Raw genomic sequence first — 18,504 nt, 5'->3', positions numbered from 1 at the left:
GTCTGCATTGCATTTGAAAACACAGCCTGCATTAGGCGTCAAGGAAGTTTCATAACGAAATAATAGAATCCTGTAAGTTGAGAGGAAATATTTCTTCTGTGATAGTGAAACAAATCCTGGATGTTAAGATTAAGAATTTTTCTGTATGTCCCAAATGAGTTTGACTTTTCTGTTTTTACAATTTGGTGATGCTTTTCTAAAACCCTTACCCAAATACGATGTTTCTACCAACAAATCAGAGATAGGCTAGGACTCTGGACCTCATACAATCCGTTTGTCTTAATTATAAACTCCCTAAGGAGGGCTTATATCAGCCTCTACCTATACACGAGTCACAAAAAATAAAGAGACTTGGAAAGCATAAATCAGAGACATTCTAACAGGGTTGATGAAAAATTGAAACATGAAAACTCTGACAGTAAGCATGTACTCCAAAATTAATGTAAAGTCGATTCTGATTTTCTCATTAATTTTTGCTAATTCTTAGGTTCTCAGGACTAAGTATGTGATTTGTTTGCTTTGTGAGTGGCTTCCATTGAGCCCAGGATTTCCAAATGTATTATACCATGAATAGACAATACCTAGAATATCTTTAAATTACAAGTACTGCAGTTAATTTTCAGTATCTCTTCACACAAGTTACACTTGAGACTTTTAAGTTTTTGAAAGACACAGTACTTTTCTGCACCTTCCTACAGGTTGTTTTTCACGGGAAAAGAGAAAACTGACAGTTGGCAAAGCAAAAAGTTTCCAGACCACAGGGTGTCTGCTACTTGCATAATCACTGAAGCCAAAATTTCCATTTTCTACAAGGCGACTGGAGCACTTTCATTTCTGGTTAACCTGAACTGCAGATGAAAATGAAAATCCCCCCGCCCCCAACCCACAGGCTGTGCTCTCAGCTTTTCTTGGTTCCATTTTTGTGACTTTTCCTGTTTACAGTATCTGTGCCCTCCCATTTTTTTTTTATTTTTTATTTTTGACTCATTGATACTGTACCATGACGTCTAAAAATACAGCCTAACAACTGATTTTAAGCAACGAGGCTGTTTCTTTTGGGAGAGGAACAGCAGAAATATCCTGCATGTTTTTCTGAAAATAAACATTTGACAGTCTGTTCTTGGTGCCTAATAGGAGTTTCTAATTGGAAAAGCACAGTCAGAATGTAAAGAGAATCTTGCTTTTCACTGCAGTTTCTTCCATGTAGATATATGCCCTGATTTTTCCCTCTCATGTTGTTTGTTGAGCACCTTTTTGAGCTTGGCCCAGCGCCTTATAAACTGTGGGACCTCAGACAAGTTATTCTCAACCTCCTGGAATCTGAGATTGTGGAAACTATCTGCTTCACAGGGTAGGTTTGGGAGCTCAATGGAGAAAATGTATGTAAAAGCCGATGACATAGACAAAGCCATCAACACATATTAACTTGCATTTTATGTAGGTAAGAACAAAGGTATCCTTGCCCAAGACATGACTGGTCACAATCAAATAAGGTGTTAGAGTTTACCACCTTCCTTCCCCAGCTTTGGACATATGGACAGCTAAAAATGGTGGTTGTAATTTAGTCTGTTGATTATCACTAGAAAAATGAGATTAAATGAATCCCCAGCTATTAGGTTTTTGGGTCTCTCCAGGGTTTAACTGGTGGGTTGATTGTCAGCTTAAATATGACAGCTTAATGTCTTAATAATGTAGAAGAGGCTGGCCATGGTGGCTCATGCCTATAATCCCAGCACTATGGGAGGCTGAGGCGGGAGGATCACTTGAGCCCAGGAGTTCAAGACTAGCCTAGGCAACATAGTGAGACCCTGTCTCTACAAAAAAAAAAAAAAAAAATTCATTAGCCAGGTGTGATGGTGTGCACCTGTAGTTCCATTTACTTGGGAGGCTGAGGTGGGAGGATTGCTTGAGCCCAGGAGGCTGAAGCTACAGTGAGCTATGGTCATACCACTGTACTCCAGCCTGGGTGATAGAGAGAGACCTTGTCTTAAATAATAATCATCTAGGAAAACTTTTTTCTTGGGAAAAATAAGCACTTAAGCAAATTAAAATAACCATTTCTGGAGAACAGGATGGCACTCAATAGCTTAGACATTATTTCCTCTAATAATAGTACTCACGGCACGAGGGTAAGGCTAAACTGGTAATACATGTCAAGCACTTAGCACAGACCCTAACACCTAACCTATACTCAATAAATGGTGTATTACTGATGATACAATTATCATCCGTACTTCTAAGGTAGAGTTTATAAGTTCAACCTACCTTAATACAAGAGGCAAACCCAAATGAGACTGATTTTGTATCCTTTCCATTTCATAGGGACAGAAACTGAGATTTAGAGAGACCATGATATTCTCTTAGATAAATAGCAGGGCTGGGACACAAACCCAAACCTCCCGACTCTAAATCCTGTGCATGTCTCATTGACACCAGGCTGGTGTCTCCTGGTGGCCTTCAGCTCCAGGCTTAATAAGTTGCTTTGCTTCTTTATTTTTCTTTCTTCCTTTAAAACCTGGCTTTTCTTTTCACCAGACTTATGAGATCAGGCTAGAATCTGATAAGGGATTGTCATTTATGAGAATGCCTTCCCCAGGGAATGTCTGCCCGAAGCTGGCTGGAATTGCTTGCCAGGTTGGCATTAGAGCTGCAACAATGGCTGTCCATTGACTGGCCAGCCTTTCTTGTTTACTTTCTCCCAAACTCTGTCAGGCAGAAAGGAGCATGCAGTTAAATGTTTAGAAAACACCAGCAGCCCTCCAGTCTCTACTGGGAGCCACTTGATCAAGAGCAGTGGTCCAATATAAGTTCACTCCATCTTTCTTTCTTTCTTTCTTTCTTTCTTTCTTTCTTTCTTTCTTTCTTTCTTTCTTTCTTTCTTTCTTTCTTTCTTTCTTTCCTTTATTTCTTTCTTTCTTTCTTTCTTCCTTCCTTCCTTCCTTTCCTTCCCTTCCTTCCTTCTTTCCTTCCTTCCTTCTTTCCTTCCTTCCTTCTTTCTCTCCCTTCCCTTCCCTTGCCTTCCCTTCCCGTCCCTCCCCTCCCCTCCCCTCCCCTCCCCTCCCCTCCCCTCCCCTCCCCTCCCCTACCCTACCCTCCCCTTCCCTTCCCTTCCCTTTCAGTGTCTCACTGTTGCCCAGACTGGAGTACAGTGGCAGAGTCATGGCTCACTGCAACTTGAAACGCCTGGGCTCAAGTGATCTTCCTGCCTCAGCCTCTCAAGTAGATAGGATGACAGGTACACACCAGGCTAATTTTTTGTAGAGACAGGGTCTCACTCTGTTGTCCAGGCTGATCTCAAACTCCTGGGCTCAGGCAATCTCCCCCGCCTCAGCCTTCCAAAACATTAGTTTTACAGGAGGGAACCACCGCACCTGGCCTTCTCCATCAGTTTCCTCATTTCTTGTGCTTCCTGGGTAAAGAGAAGTGAGTTTTGCACATGCTTAGAACTCAATTCTATTGCCAGTTTATCTACTTCAGAGCCCTTATTACCTGAAAATATCGTATTTGTTTAATTTTTTTTTTTTTTTTTTGAGACGGAGTCTCGCTCTGTCGCCCAGGCTGGAGTGCAGTGGCGAGATCTCAGCTCACTGCAAGCTCCGCCTCCCGGGTTCACGCCATTCTCCTGCCTCAGCCTCCCGAGTAGCTGGGACTACAGGCGCCCGCCACCTCGCCCAGCTAGTTTTTTGTATTTTTTTTTTTAGTAGAGACGGGGTTTCACCGTGTTAGCCAGGATGGTCTCGATCTCCTGACCTTGTGATCCACCTGTCTCGGCCTCCCAAAGTGCTGGGATTACAAGCTTGAGCCATCGCGCCCGGCCGTATTTAATTGTTAATAGTTTCTTTTCTTCGCCTCACCTCTAAAGCAGTTGTTCTTAAAGAGATGATTTTGCACCCGGAGGGACATTTGGCAAGGTCTGGAGACATATGGGGGAGGATCTACTGACATTTAGTGGGTAGAGGTCAGGGGTGCTATTTAGCACCCTATAGTGCCCAGGACTATGCTCCACGATAATGAGTTATCTGGCTGCAAATACCAATGAGGTTGAGAACTGTAGGACAAGCTCCAGAGATAATGCCCTTTCAGTCTTATCAGCTGGTGTATATTAGTACCAAGAACAGGGCTTGCACTTAGAGAGTGCTCAGCACATATTGGTTAAGTGAATGAATAAACACATAATCCAGAGCTTTTCCACACTGAATTAATTACATGTGTGCTAGGCTACATCTTAAGCCCAGAGTAATATGGAGTCAGGTCCAGGAGGCCACACAGCTGACAAATATCGCCCTGTACCCTGAGTGTTCACATAAGCATGACAGAGCCATGGAAGCATCCCAGCAAGTGAAGATTAATTCCATCCTGACTGCCCAAGGAAGATCAATAGCAAACATAGACACCATTTTTAGCAGCTGCCCATATTTCATCAGCGTGGGGCCAGGAAGTGTAGCCAAGGGATGGTGATTGTAAAACCTTGCTCCTCTTCTGGCCTTGCTTTGAGACAGTGGCCTGAACCAGCCAACTCTGGTTTGGTGAGTCTAGATCAAGCTTTTCAGAGCAGTGTTAGGCTTTGCAATCAAGGTGATATATTAAGTGCCTAAGCTACATGTGATTTAATATGTAGGATGTATGAGATAGGAAACACTTTGTACAGAAGCAATATAGCCCTTAAGAGCATGGATTCTGGAGTCAGAACACCTAGGTTTACATCCTACTCTGCCTCTTCCTGGCCCTATTACCTCGTAGGATGGGTCAGCCATGTACCTTTTCTGAGCCTCAATGTTCTCATCCATAAAATGAAGGTAGTAATGGAATCCACCTTACAGAGTTGTTATGAAAATTCATTTAAAAGGCATATATATATATATATAGAGAGAGAGAGAGAGAGAGAGAGAGTTGTTTGGTTTTTTTTTGTTGTTGGTTTTGGATTTTTTTTCCTGTTTTTGTTTTTGAGACTGAGTGTTGCTCTGTCACCCAGGCTGGAGTGCAGTGGCACGACCTCGGCTCACTGCAACCTCCACCCCCTTGGTTCAAGCAATTCTCCTGCCTCAGCCTCCCAAGTAGCTGGGATTACAGGCATGCGCTACCACACCCAGCTAATTCTTTTGTATTTTTAGTAGAGATGGGGTTTCACCATGTTGGCCAGGCTGGTCTCAAATTCCTGACCTCAGGTGATCCGCCCACCTCGGCCTTCCAAAGTGCTGGGATTACAGGCGTGAGCCACCATGCCTGGCCATAACGGCCCTTGTGTATGAATGAAAGGATTTGGGATAGTTATCAGGCACACAGTCAGCAGCTATTATTTTTGTTTGCGTTTCTCTTAAGGCACAGTACTCAACTATTCAATTTCAGCTTTGCCAAACTGAATTCTCCTCTTCTTTGTCATTCCTCCCCTCTTCCCTCATTCAGTTTCCTTTTCTCCTTTGCTTCTTTTACACTGTCTGCTTTTCTTCCTCCCTCATTGTCTTTTTCCTTCTCCACTTCCAGTGAACCTTCAAGAGATGCACAGGAGTCCTACTTTGGTATGACTGATGGAACCTGAGATTCTACCCAACTTTATCACTCTATGACCAGGCACCACTTAACCTCTCTGCACTTCAGTTCAGTCATCTATGAAATCCAAACAGAAATCTCATGCCCGTAACCCCAGCACTTTGAGAGGCCTACATGGGAAAATTGCTTGAGTCCAGGGGTTCAAGACCAGCCTGGGCAATAAAGCAAGACCCCATCTCTACAAAAAGAAAAAAATAGAAAATGTTAGCCAGGCATGGTGGCACATGCCTGTGGTCCCAGCTACTCAGGAGGCTGAGGTGGGAGGACTGCTTGAGCCTAGGAGGTCGAGGCTGCAGTGAGTCATGTTCATTCCACTGTACTCCAGCCTGGGCAACAAAGCAAGACCCCATCTCAAAAAAAAAAAAAAAAAGAGAGAAATCTAAACAATGACTCTCCCTGGTAGGGTTGTTGGCAGCATGAAAGAAGTCACTGCACATGTGAAGCACTCCATACTCGTGTGACATGTAGTAAGTGTTTGCTAGAAGCTAGTAGAATCATTTATTGACACTTAAAAAAGAAGTCTCCAGTGATTGCACATTGGGAGGGTAGGCACTGTCTTGAAAGAACTTGAGGGAAAATCACAGCTGACTCCATTTGGAGACATCTGTGTCAGTCTAGGCCATTCTCTGAACGGGAGTGTCAATAGCTCATATTCAGTCAACACCCAGAGATGATATAAAGGGGCCCTGTTCAGTTAGAGTTGACATCATTAGGATGAAATATAAAACTCCATCCACTCAATAGATCCCAAAGTAAGAACGTCCTAGATACATCCTTCTCCCGCTCTCCAGTTCCTCCAGAATATCTCATCTGATGAGGAGTTTAATAACACACCTTGTTCTCTGGGTGGAAAGAGTGTTTTTTATGTGAGTTTTTCTGGGCCAGGGCTTGGGAGTTGCCTGGAACATCCTCACTTTGGATTGTGCTCTGTCCGTTTAAATCATTTGTGAGCCAGATGCAGTGGCTGACAGCTGTAACCCCAGCACTCTGGGAAGCCAAGGCAGGAGGACTACTTGAGCCTAGGGGTTGAAGACAAGCCTGGGCAACATAGTGAGATCCCCATCTGTACAAAAAATTAGCTAGGTGTGGTGGCACTTGCCTATAGTCCCAGCTATTCGGGAGGCTGAAGTGGGAGGATCACTCGAATTGGGGAAGTCAAGACTGCAGTGAGTCGTGGTCCTGCCACTGTACTCCAGCCTGGGTGACAGAATGAGACCCTGTGTGGAAAAAAAAAAAAAAAAATCATTTGTGAATGTATTTCAGTGTTAGCTGTGTCTGGGTTCTGAACAGTTAAGACGTTTCTTAACTCAGCAGATATTTATATACCATAGTCTCATCATGTGCCAGGCACTGTTCTAGGCCCTGCAGAGACAGTGGTGAACAAAGCAATCAAGCTCTTAGTTTTGGACCATTGTAGGGCTCAATTGGAAGTACGAAACCTACTTAGATAGCTGGGTTTTCACCCTTCCAGATGGCAGATTTCACTCTAGAAGGTGACCGCACAGAAAATCCTGAGGAGGCATTTTTATGAAGCAGGCCCTTTCTCACTAGGCTTTCGAAAAGGTCAAAAGGAACGAGAGAGAGAAGAAAAAATTTTTAAAAAGCTTGCTGCTTCCTTACCAATTTCATATGTTTCTGCTCCAAAGAACAACTAAAGCAAAACCAAAGTAGGCTGGGATTTTGGTCTTTTTGTGTAGCTATTTCCTGTTGCCTTTTAAGCTGACCCCAGTTGTTATGAATGGTTCCATACTGCCCTGTCTTGAATTGCCTTTTGGTTTCTTACCAACCCACTCTCCTCTCTCATCTCCTAAACCAGGCAGTGGGATTGGGGGCCAGGTTGGGGGAGTGTTCTCATGTAGACTTGAACCCCATCATGGGCTGCCACATCAGGTCCCTCCTTGAAACCAGAGTTCTGGCTTATAGCCAATTCTCACTTCCCTTCTGATCTTCCTCATTTAACCACTGACCAGATGGACAAAGTCTTTCCATCAGTAATCAGCACTTGCACTCTGAGGACTGACTATTATCAGCTGGGGAGCAAACACAGGCCAGCTGGAGACCGAGGTGGGAGTTTTTATCCAACACATGTAATTGCCTTCGAATTCCTGGGGTTCAATGAGGGGAGAAGGTAGTGGGAAGGGGATCCAGTCAGAGTGGATGTGAAGAGAAGCTTTCCAAAGAGATCGTTTTTTAAATATGTTTTTTATTTCATCTGAAGCGTTGCTACTATTAGCTGCCACTAGATAGGGGTCAATTCTGAAACTATTCTGATAGTCTCAGGGGGTTCAGAAATGATCCTGTATTTGTAAATATCATCATTGTGCTCTACATACAGCTCTCTTCAAATATAACTCCTGTTTTCTTTTTTTGTTTTTTGTTTTTTGTGGTTTTTGTCTTTAGAGACAGGATCTTGCTGCATTTCCCAAGCTAGTCTTGAACTGCTGCTGGGCTCCAGTGATCCTCCTGCCTCAGCTTCCCGAGTAGCTGGGACTACAGGCACACACCACAATGCCCGGTTAATTTGTTAATTTTTTGTAGAGATGCGTTCTCACTGTGTTGCCCAGGCAGGTCTCAAACTCCTGGGCTCCAACAATGCTCCCGCCTCAGCCTCCCAAGTTGCCGAGATTACAAGCGTGAGCCAACACACCTGGCGCAGGTCAGGTTTTAAGATACATTTAAAATTCCCAGTTGGGATTTTATTTTTTTCTGTTCGTTGTTATAATTTAAAAAGAAATTTCAATTGACATGTTGGGGAAAAAGTACATTTGAATAATATGGTATTTATTATGTGAGTAACCTTGTTCAGGTCACTTACACTCTGGCCTGGGAGTCAGAGTCCTGAGTTTTAAGCCCAGGTCTGGCATTAACTAGCTGTGTGGCTTTGGGCACATCCATTCCTTAGTTTCCCCATGTTTCAAATAAGCAGTGGTTCATAGATACCTTCTAAGATGCTTTCTATTTATCAGTTCCGCAGTTCTAACTACTTCTATTCAAATTATTTTTTTCTGGAAGTCAAGTGAGTTTTCATGCCTGCTTCATGATTCTTTGTTTTTGTACCCACTCATCTGATCCATGGAAAATGGGCTGCGTGGGAAGTTTTCTCACCATTTGTCACTTTACAGTGTGTGTAGTACCATCTGTATTGCTAAGTGGTTGAGCACTTTGGGTTTTGAATTTGGGTCTGGTTCTGCCACTTATGAATCTTGTTGTTTATTATTTCTCTAACATCCGTTGGCGTGCTAAGAGCACCCACCTCATGTAAGCATCATGAGAACTGATTATGTAAAGTGCTTAGTGCAATACCTGGAATATAGAAAGTGCCTGTGAGTGGTATTTCTGGTGTAATTAAAGCGCCTCGCTGGGTGCCAGGCACGCAGAAGACACCCAGAAACCAGTGGTTCCTTCTCTTTCTTTATTTCCCCTATAGCAGCTCTGGAGCATTTTTCTGCCGTATGCTTGTTAAGTGACGTGTTAACTTTACCTGTATTTATCTTCTTTAAAATGGGTCAGTAATATTCCTCCCGTTAAAAATGTGTGTTTTTTTAAATGGGAAAATATATAGATTACAGAAAAGCGTAGCTGTTGGTTTTCAAACAAATGGGGACTACAGTAATTGTGGGCCTCAGAAGTGGCTGATTTTATTCTCAGAGTTTCAGATTAAATGCTGTCAGGACATTTCTTATGAGGTTCAGAAAGGTCAAGTAACTTCTCTAAGGTAACACAGCTAGTAAGAGATAAACTACGATTTCGATCCAGAGTGTAACTGCATTAGAACTCCTGTGCGAGTTACATCACTTCTCAGGCCTTTATTTCCTGGTGGTTAAAATGAGGATGCCCCCTTGATAAGTTTGTGTAGAGGTTGAAATTCTATACATTAATGAGTGTTAAATGTCAAGCACTTTGCCTGGCCCACAGCAGGGTTTCTGTTTGTGTTGGTTGTGTCTCTTCGCTGGCGCCACTTAAATCAAGGTTTGCTCACTCAGATGACAGGACTCAGTCCCAGAGCCTGGCTGGTCGTACATACATTTGGGTGAACCAGAGACCACAAACCTCATCAGAATAAGGAACTACTCTGCCCTGCTTTGGCCAAATGTTGCCATGGAGGAAATCAAGCCCAGAATTTCCAGGTCTTACCATTTGTCAAAAGAAGTTGTCAATCTGGATTTTTTAATTATGTGGCATTACCTGATTTCTAATATTACCAACTAATATTTATTCATAAGCACTGTTGTGAGGAACCTATCAGCAGAACCATCTTTCCACAGAGGAAAGAGCTCGGTGAATATTGAACACCATGTGTGCTGTGTGGACATGTAACCCTGGTGTTTTTCTCTCTAGTTCATCTGTGCTCCCCTCTCCAGCCTGCCCTGTGTGGTGTTCCACCAAACCCTCAGGTGTTTGTTCATGCCCCTCCCCAGATGTCAGCCTCTCTTGGTTGGTGTATTGTCATCAATGGGAGCCTCAGTGATTATGAGTAGATGACCTTCTCATATTGATGACATCATTTGGAGAGTCTATGCTTTGGAACCCTTTTGCTTTGGTTTTGACACAGAAACTTGTGGAGTCTTATGAAGATGCTTTTAGTTGCAAGAAGCAGAATCCGGCTGGGCACTATGGCTCACATCTGTAATCCCAACACTTCAGAAGTCCAAGGCGGGCAGGTCGCTTGAGCCCAGGAGTTCCTGACCAGCATAGGCAAGATAGTGAGACCCCGTCTCTGCAAAGAAAATATAAAAATTAGCCAGGCATGATGGCCTGTACCCATAGTCCCAGCTACTTGGGAGGTGGAGGCAGGAGGATCACTTGAGCCCAGGAGGTCGAGGCTGAAGTGAGCCATGTTTGTGCCACTGCATTCCAGCCTGGGTGACAGAGTGAGACTCTGTCTCAAAAATAAATAAATAAAGCAGAATCTTCCCTCTTAGCTTAAGAGAGGGAAAGAAAAGGACTATAAGTGACTGAAAAACATTAGGAACCCTGACAACAAGTCTCTTAAGCTTTTCTTCTTAGGTCACATGATTTCTCTTGCCTCCTTTTTTTTTTTTTTTTGAGATTGAGTCTTGCTCTGTCACCCAGGCTGGAGTGCAGCGGGGGCACAATCTTGGCTCACTGCAATCTCCATCTCCTGGGTTCAAGCAATTCTCCTGCCTCAGCCTCCCAAGTATCTGGGATTACAGACGCACACCACTACACCCAGCTAATTTTTGTATTTTTTAGTAGAGACAAGCTTTCGCTGTGTTGGTCAGGCTGGTTTCGAACTTCTGACCTCAAGTGATCCTCCTGTCTTGGCCTCCCAAAGTGCTGGGATTATAGGCGCTAGCCACCATGCCCAACTCTCTTGCCTCCTTCTAGCTATTTGTCTCCCTCATTGTTTCTGCAGTTGGCTTTCCTTTTCTCCATACACACACAAACAATGGCTGCCCATAAACACCCAAGTTTTTAATCCTCTCAGACCCAATTCCAGATTCCCTGGACTGAGGTTCTGATTAGCCCAGCTTGAGTCAGGTATCTATCCCTTGCCCAATCAACTGAGGCCAAAGGGGCAGGACCAAGTAAAACCTAGCCACCAACGCCCAAGTTTGTCATGAAATGGTTAGGTGCATCAAAAAGATATCTACAATTGAATAGTCTAGAATAAAAATTATCTGTTGCTAAAAGGAATATTGACTAATATGAGGGAGGTCCAAAGCAAAATGGAAAGGCAAAAAAGATGATTTTTTTTTTTTTTTTTTAAGACGGAGTTTCGCTCTTGTTGCCCAGGCTGGAGTGCAGTTATGCGATCTCGGCTCAGCCTCCCAAGTAGCTGGGATTACAGGCATCTGCCACAACGCCCAGCTAATTTTTTGTACTTTTAGTAGAGACAGGGTTTCACTATGTTGGACAGACTGGTCTCAAACTCCTGACCTCAGATCATCCACTTGCCTTAGCCCCCCAAAGTGCTGAGATTACAAGTGTGAGCCAACATGCCCAGCCTGATTTTTTAAAGTCAGGAAATAAACTTATTTGGATTATGGGACAACAGAGTAGCTTTAAATATTTTCTCAATTATGACATATTTCTTAATGGATTCATACTGTGTGATCTTTTGAGCATTATTTTATTATATCTTTCTGTAGGGCATACACCTAGGATTAGCTTTCGAAGCTTGTTTTACAGAAGAAGTAAAGTGATTTAAACTGACACGTTTATTTATTTTTCTCTTAATTATATCCTCTTCTGGTATAGAAACACTGACATATTTATTTATTTCTCTCTTAATTATTTCCTCCTCTGGTATAGAAAAGTAGGAAAAAAGATGACTTTTTTTTTTTTTTTAAAGTTAGACATTATTTCAAATCTTGACTTAACTGTTTTCTTGCCTAGGTAACTTTGAGTAAATTACCGTAAACTCTGTACCTCAATTTCCTGTCTGTAAAATGGGCATGTTGCCATGTCATAAATTTTTGCAGAGCTTTATAATGCATGTAAAGAGCCCAGCTCAGTGCCTAGAACTAATAAAGACTTGCTCCCTTTCCCCTTGCCACCCAAGGTGTATATTTGACCTTGGCTTTGCAGAATTAAGGACATAGGCTGAGGCCATGAGACAAAGTAAAGCTTACTCACTTACCTCTTAGCACTACCTCAGTGGTTCCTGTGGGCCACATCTTCATAATACCATGATCTGACCAGCTGAGCTAGTTTTCAGACCCTTAGAGCCGAGTTCGATCAAAACTATAAATTCAGTAATTCGTATTTTTCACATTGAAAACAGGTTACTTATCCCAGTCTGAGCCTCAATTTATCTGTTAAATGGGGATAATAATACTAATCCCAGAAGGTAACTGTGCCGCTCAGAAATAATGTATATAAAACACTCATGCAATGCTGAATAGGTTGTTGGTACTCAGTAATGGAGGCTACTTTCTTCTTCAATTAGGTTTATATGTATCTGAGTTCCTAGATCTTATCATTTTGTACAGCGGCTTAGAGACAAAATGCTGCCCCTGCTTTTCAAAAGTGACCTAGCAATTCCACATCCATGGACAAAGCTAGATGTGCAAAGTTCATGGTGACATTGCTTGTGATAGCAAAAGATTGGCAACAACATGTGTCTCTTATTTAATTATCATGTATCCACACAATGATTGATACTATGGAGTCTTTAAAAAGAATGAGGTCCATCTATAGGTGCTGACATTGGAAAGATCAACAAGAAACATTGAATTTAAAAAGCAAGAGGCAAAACAGCAAGTGAAGCATAGTCCTAACTCGAACTGAAAAAGAAAGAAACAACAACAACAAAAAATATGTATACACACACATACACGGATACACACATATACACACATATATGTCAGATTTCTGTATAGTTACACTCACGCAGAAATATTAAGAGTGCTTCATTTGCAAAACAATACATTCAACGTAATATATACTAAAGTAAAATAATATGAAATATTTTAATATGTAAATATATATCTGAAAATACATATAAAAGTGGTCTGCGAGGATTCTTAAACTAACAGGATGGTGATTTCTGCAGATAAAATGGTTTGGAACATGAGTTAATCAAGGAGTATTTTGGCATTCAAAGATTTTTTTAGTATTGCAATTCTGAATAATAAAAACCTAAATATAATCAAAAATATATATATCAAACTGTTCTTAACTATGTATCTTAACTGTTCTTAACTATGGTGGTGATAGTAAACTATGTTGGTGGACTAAAAGTAGGGGGAGAGTTTCCAAAATGAAGACTTTTCATTTTTATTTTAAGAGATGAGGTCTATGTTGCCCACAGGCTTGCGTGCAGTGGCTATTCAAAGGTATGATCCTGGCTCACTACAGTCTTGAGCTCCTGGCCTCAACCGATCCTCCCACCTCAGCCTCTTTAGTAGCTGGGACTGTAGGTGCATGCTACCATGCCCAGAGAGACGTTAAACACACCAATGAATAAATACATTTTTTTCTTTTTTTGGAAAAGGGTCTCTCTCTGTCACCCAGGCTAGAGTGCAGTGGTACAATCTCAGCTTACTGCAGCCTCAACGCCCCAGGCCAAAGTGATTCTCCCAACTCAGCCTCCTGAGTAGCTGGGACTACAGGCACATACCACTGTGCCAGGCTAATTTTTGTATTCTTTGTAGAAAGGGGTTTCACTGTGTTGGCCAGGCTGGTCTCAAACTCCTGGCCTCAAGTGATCCACGCTGATTGGCCTGATTGGCCTCCCAAAATGTGGGATTACAGGCATGAGCCACTGTGCCCAGCTGAATAAAGGGGTTTTTTTTTCTCTCTCTCTCTCTCTCTTTTGAGACAGAGTCTCACAGTGTCACTCAAACTGTAGTGCAGTGGCATGATCTCAGCTCACTGCAAACTCCACTGCCCAGGTTCAAGCAAATTCTCATGCCTTAGCCTACTGAATAGCTGGGATTACAGGTGTGCACCACATGCCTGGCATTTTTTTGTAGTTTTAGTAGAGACGGGGTTTCACTATGTTGCCCAGGCTGGTCTCAAACTCCTGGCCTCAAGCGATCTGCCTGCCTCTGCCTCGAAGTGCTAGGATTACAGGCGTGAGCCACTGTGCCTGGCTGGCTTTTTTTTTTTTTCAAATAAAACATTAATTCCAGGAAAAATATAGTAGTTTCCTCTGGGATGGAGACCTACTTTCCATAGAATAATTTTGTGTGCATTGTTTGAACTCGGTGGACTGTATGGACATTATTTTTGCAATCTATTGACTAGCCTGTGCTATTTGTTCTTCTTTTAAACCCAGTTACTCCCATATAATAAATCTGTTTCTGGCCAAGCCTGTTTATTAACTCAACTAAAGCCATTTTTAGGCTGAGAACATCTCATCTAAAATAAATGACACAATGAGTCCAAAGGTTTGCTTGCCAGCCGTGGCCCTGACACCACTCTTGCTGTCTTGTTTCTGCAGATGACAGAAGGCAGGCACTGCCAGGTGCACCTCCTCGATGATAGGAGACTGGAGCTGCTGGTTCAGGTAGGTGTTGCCCACGTGGGCGTTGCCCAGATAGGTTTTGCCCGGGTAGGTGTTGCCCAAGTGGGTGTTACACAGATAAGTCTTGCCCAGGTAGGCTTTGCCCACACAGGGACAGCTCATTCTCCTTCCCTCTCTGAGCCTCTTAGTCTGTATTCAGTCTTCTCCGTTATCTTTGCCTCAAAGCCAATGACTCAGAATTGATCAAGGGGGAGAAAAGCATCTTCGAAGTCAGAAAACTTGGTCCATATGTTAGAGTAATTACAGCCTGGTGACATGGATTCAGAGACACTTAGGTTCCAATCTCAGCTTGACACTTAATAGCTCTGTGACCCTGGGAAATTGACATTACTTCTCTGACCTCTTGTCAGGAAATTGGGAACCGTAGTACTTCCTGAAAGGATTATTGTGAGGTGAGAATCTGTATTCTGCCACTGTCCAGCTACATGGCGTTGTGCAAGTGAAATACCCAGTTTCATCAACTGTGAACTGCCTAGGCTTCTCAGAAGAATTATGGTTAAAAATCAAGCTAGATTATATATGTGAGTGAAATCTCTTTGTAAAATATATGGCACTATATAAGTGATTTTATATATATAAAATCACTTTTTTTTTTTTCCAGACAGAGTATTGTTCTGTCACCCAGGCTGGAAGGCAGTAGCACAATCTCAGCTCACTGCAACCTCTGCCTCCCGGGTTCAAGTGATTCTCCTGCCTCAACGTCTTGAGTAGCTGGGACTACAGGCCACCGCCACCTCGCCTGGCTAATTTTTGTATTTTTAGTAGAGACAGGGTTTCACCATGTTGGCCAGGCTGGCCTCAAACTCCTGACCTCAAGTGATCCACCCTCCTCAGCCTCCCAAGATGCTGGGATTACAGGCATGAGCCACTGCGCCCAGCCAACTGATGATATTTCAATTGTTGATGCTTCTCTTTCTATTCACCCAACACTCTGGACCAAGAGTCTTTAAAAATTGTGAAAGTCCCTGCGGACAGGCCACACCTACAGCTAGCCTAGAATTTTCTCCTCTAACCAAACCTAAATTCTTTTCTCTTCTGAGGCCTGTCCCTAGCCCACTATGCTTAGGCTTCAATTAGAGTGAAATAATACAGTCAACAGTAGCTCTGCCCAAGTAGACCTTTAGTCTAGATGTCTGCCTGTTTCTTTTCGTTTTTTTTTTTCTTTAAATCATGTCCATTTTTATCCCCAACAGCCATCGTAATACACCCTAAGCTGTTTGACTTAAAGTTCAGAAAGAATCCATCCAGAGTGTCCTCCTGCAAGCATTCCCCTCTTCTTCCCCAGTCCCTCCAAATCCAGCATCAATTATCACTCCAGACATTCTGGCTGGTTCCAAGCCTATGCTTCTTCTCAGCAGATCCAAAGCTTCCCAAAAGCTTATAGATTATATCCTTCTTCTAACTAGGTGCTCGTTACTGCTGATGATGTGTGGAATGGGTACAATTTCTCTATCTTAGGAAGGAAAAGCTTAGGCTTTAGAAGGAGACAGACTAGGTTCAGATCCCTGGCCTTACTCACTATGTAACATCAAGCAAGGTGCTTAACCACTCTGGGCCTTGGTTGACTCATTTATAAAATGGAAATAAAAAGCCTACCTCATAGCTCATTATAAGGATTAAATGATAATGGATATAAGTTCAGCATAGTACATGGAAACTATTATTATTATTATTATTATTATTATTATTATTATTTTCGTTAGCAGCCCCACAACTTTGAGTCTTGGGCTTCTTCAACTGGCCACCAAGAAGCAAAATGATTCCCACAATCTTTTATATATCATAGATAACCAAGCAGCAAGGTGTTTAATATTCTTTGTCTTGGGCATTAGCACCACATTACATATAAAAGAGTATTTTTTCCAAAACATCTTAGTAAGTGCACCTTAGAGGGGAAATTGCAAACACATGAAAACAATAGTCTCATTGATATTCCTATTCCCATCTCTTCTCCTTCCCACAATTCTTAAAGAATTGTCTATATTACATCAACCTAATCCACAAACAAGGGCAGGTAATAAAAGAAAACAAACAAATAAACAAAAGCTGCTTTAAACTGTCTAGGGCAGAGGAAGGTGGTAGCAGTAAGAGAGAGGCAACCAAATTGCTTCTAACCAGATTTTTATTTTGACAGCCCAAACTTTTAGCAAGAGAGTTGCTGGACCTAGTGGCTTCACATTTCAACCTGAAAGAAAAGGAGTATTTTGGAATAACATTCATAGATGACACGTAAGTCTTTTAATAGTTTTAGATGCTTTACCGTTTGCCTGGGCTACCTACTTGCTGTCATCCATGATTAACAAAAAAGGAAATAAGTCCTCCGGGATTCAGAATGTGTCCTGCTTAGCTAAAGGTTTTTTAATATGCGATTTTTCTCCTAGGACTATTGCAAAGGGAGAAGAAAAGGGATACGGACCATTTTAGGAACTCAAAATATTGTTTAAGTGTTTTAGAAATTTGTAGTAGTGAGTTTGTTATTCCTGATTCCAGTGTAGCTTCTCATGTCTTTGAATGTGATTGTGCTTGCTAATTATCTTATATATCAGTGATAGAAATACTAAATATTAACTCACATCTTGAAACTGAGTTGATGTGTTGGTGTTGGTGGCAAGAGAGCTTAAAGGCAAATTTGTGGCCCACTCAAAAAACATGTATATAGTTTAATACGGAAGGAACTTTTAAACTACCACGTAGGTCCATTTTATGTTGCCTTCTCAACTATCTTTTTCTTTTTTTCCTTTTGCCTTTTATGCTAAGTTGTTGAATGTTGTATGTATTTGTCAACAATATATATGCTCCCCCAAAACAAAGCAGGTAAATAAAAATAAAATTCATGGGGATTTAACACTAAGCAAATGTGTTTGGACTTACTAGCTCTTTTCTCTGTGTGTGTGTGTGTGTGTGTGTGTGTGTCGTGTGTGTGTGTGTGTGTGTATCTGTCTGTCTTTTTTATGGCAGCCCAATTTGCCACATTATATGCAGCCCAATACATTATCAGAGGAATCCTTCCTCTTTCTGCAGATAATTTCCAAAGAGCTCCTTAAATATTAAAATGCAAGAAGATGTGTTCCAGACATAAAATATGTTGGCCAACCACCCAGCATTCTTTTCATAATGCTGCCAATTTAAATGTTTTTCAGTTCTTCAGTTTAATCAGGTGGAAAATCATCTCAAGAAAGAGTTAATTTGCTTGTAACATCTTGTGGCTTCTGATCATTCTCAGCCTGCGTGGGCTGTGAGCCTAGGACCTCCAGGATATGCCAGCAGGCTCAGGACTTGCGCTGGGCAAAAACCAGGCAGCTGAGTTATCAGGAGGAGTAGAAAAACCTGAAAACTTTGATTCTGGACTGAGGATATTTCCCAAAGAGGACTCGACAAGGCAGAAGAGAGTACACTAGACATCTCTCACCTCACTCTGAATCACGCAGCAGCTACCATTTGAGAGGCTCTGTATGACCTGTCCTCTACTGGATGAAATGGGAAATGCCGACGTCCATAGCCAGCATCAACTCCTGCGAATCAGCGATTGAACATGCACAAATGTAGGCTGACTCCAAATGTGGATGAAATCATAGCAAACAGTATAAGGCATAAAGCCATAAATATACAATGGCTAGGTTATGTGGTATAAATTGTAACTGCTATAAGGACTATAATTTAGGCAGAGGTCACATAGAATAGGGGTAAACAACATGAATATTGGAGTAATTTATTCATTGAAAAAATAATGGCTGGGTGCGATAGTTCACACTTACAATCCCGCACTTTGGAGGGCCGAGATGGGCAGATCCCTTGAGTCCAGGAGTTTCAGAGCCACCTAGGCAATATAGGGAGACCCTATCTCTACAAAAATAAAAATTAAAAAAAATCAGCCAGGCATGGTGACACACATCTGTAGTCCCAGCTACTCGGGAGGCTGAAGTGGGAGGACAACTTGAGCCCAGGAGGTGGAGGCTGCAGTG

General features: G+C 42.2%; 1 protein-coding gene across 18 annotated transcripts in view; it reads left to right on the top strand.

Annotated features, from left to right (window-relative positions):
- FRMD4B (FERM domain containing 4B) overlaps window positions 1–18,504 on the top strand; it is a 360,118-nt gene that overhangs the window by 202,998 nt on the left and 138,616 nt on the right. For 14 of the 18 annotated variants that reach the window (XM_074032675.1, XM_074032676.1, XM_074032681.1 and 11 more), the window contains 2 exons: window positions 14,459–14,524; window positions 16,677–16,771. In XM_074032675.1, coding sequence (XP_073888776.1) covers window positions 14,459–14,524; window positions 16,677–16,771 — 161 coding nt within the window. Of the gene's footprint in view, window positions 1–7,551; window positions 7,612–14,458; window positions 14,525–16,676; window positions 16,772–17,682; window positions 18,085–18,504 lie in introns of those variants that run through there. The other 4 variants (XM_074032679.1, XM_074032684.1, XM_065538889.1 and 1 more) reach the window with 2 other exon arrangements.

This window comes from Macaca fascicularis, chromosome 2 (assembly GCF_037993035.2).
Source record: "Macaca fascicularis isolate 582-1 chromosome 2, T2T-MFA8v1.1".
NCBI lineage: Eukaryota > Metazoa > Chordata > Mammalia > Primates > Cercopithecidae > Macaca > Macaca fascicularis.
The sequence above is the reverse complement of the archived record's forward strand: the minus strand, read 5'-3'. Positions and strand labels throughout refer to the sequence as shown.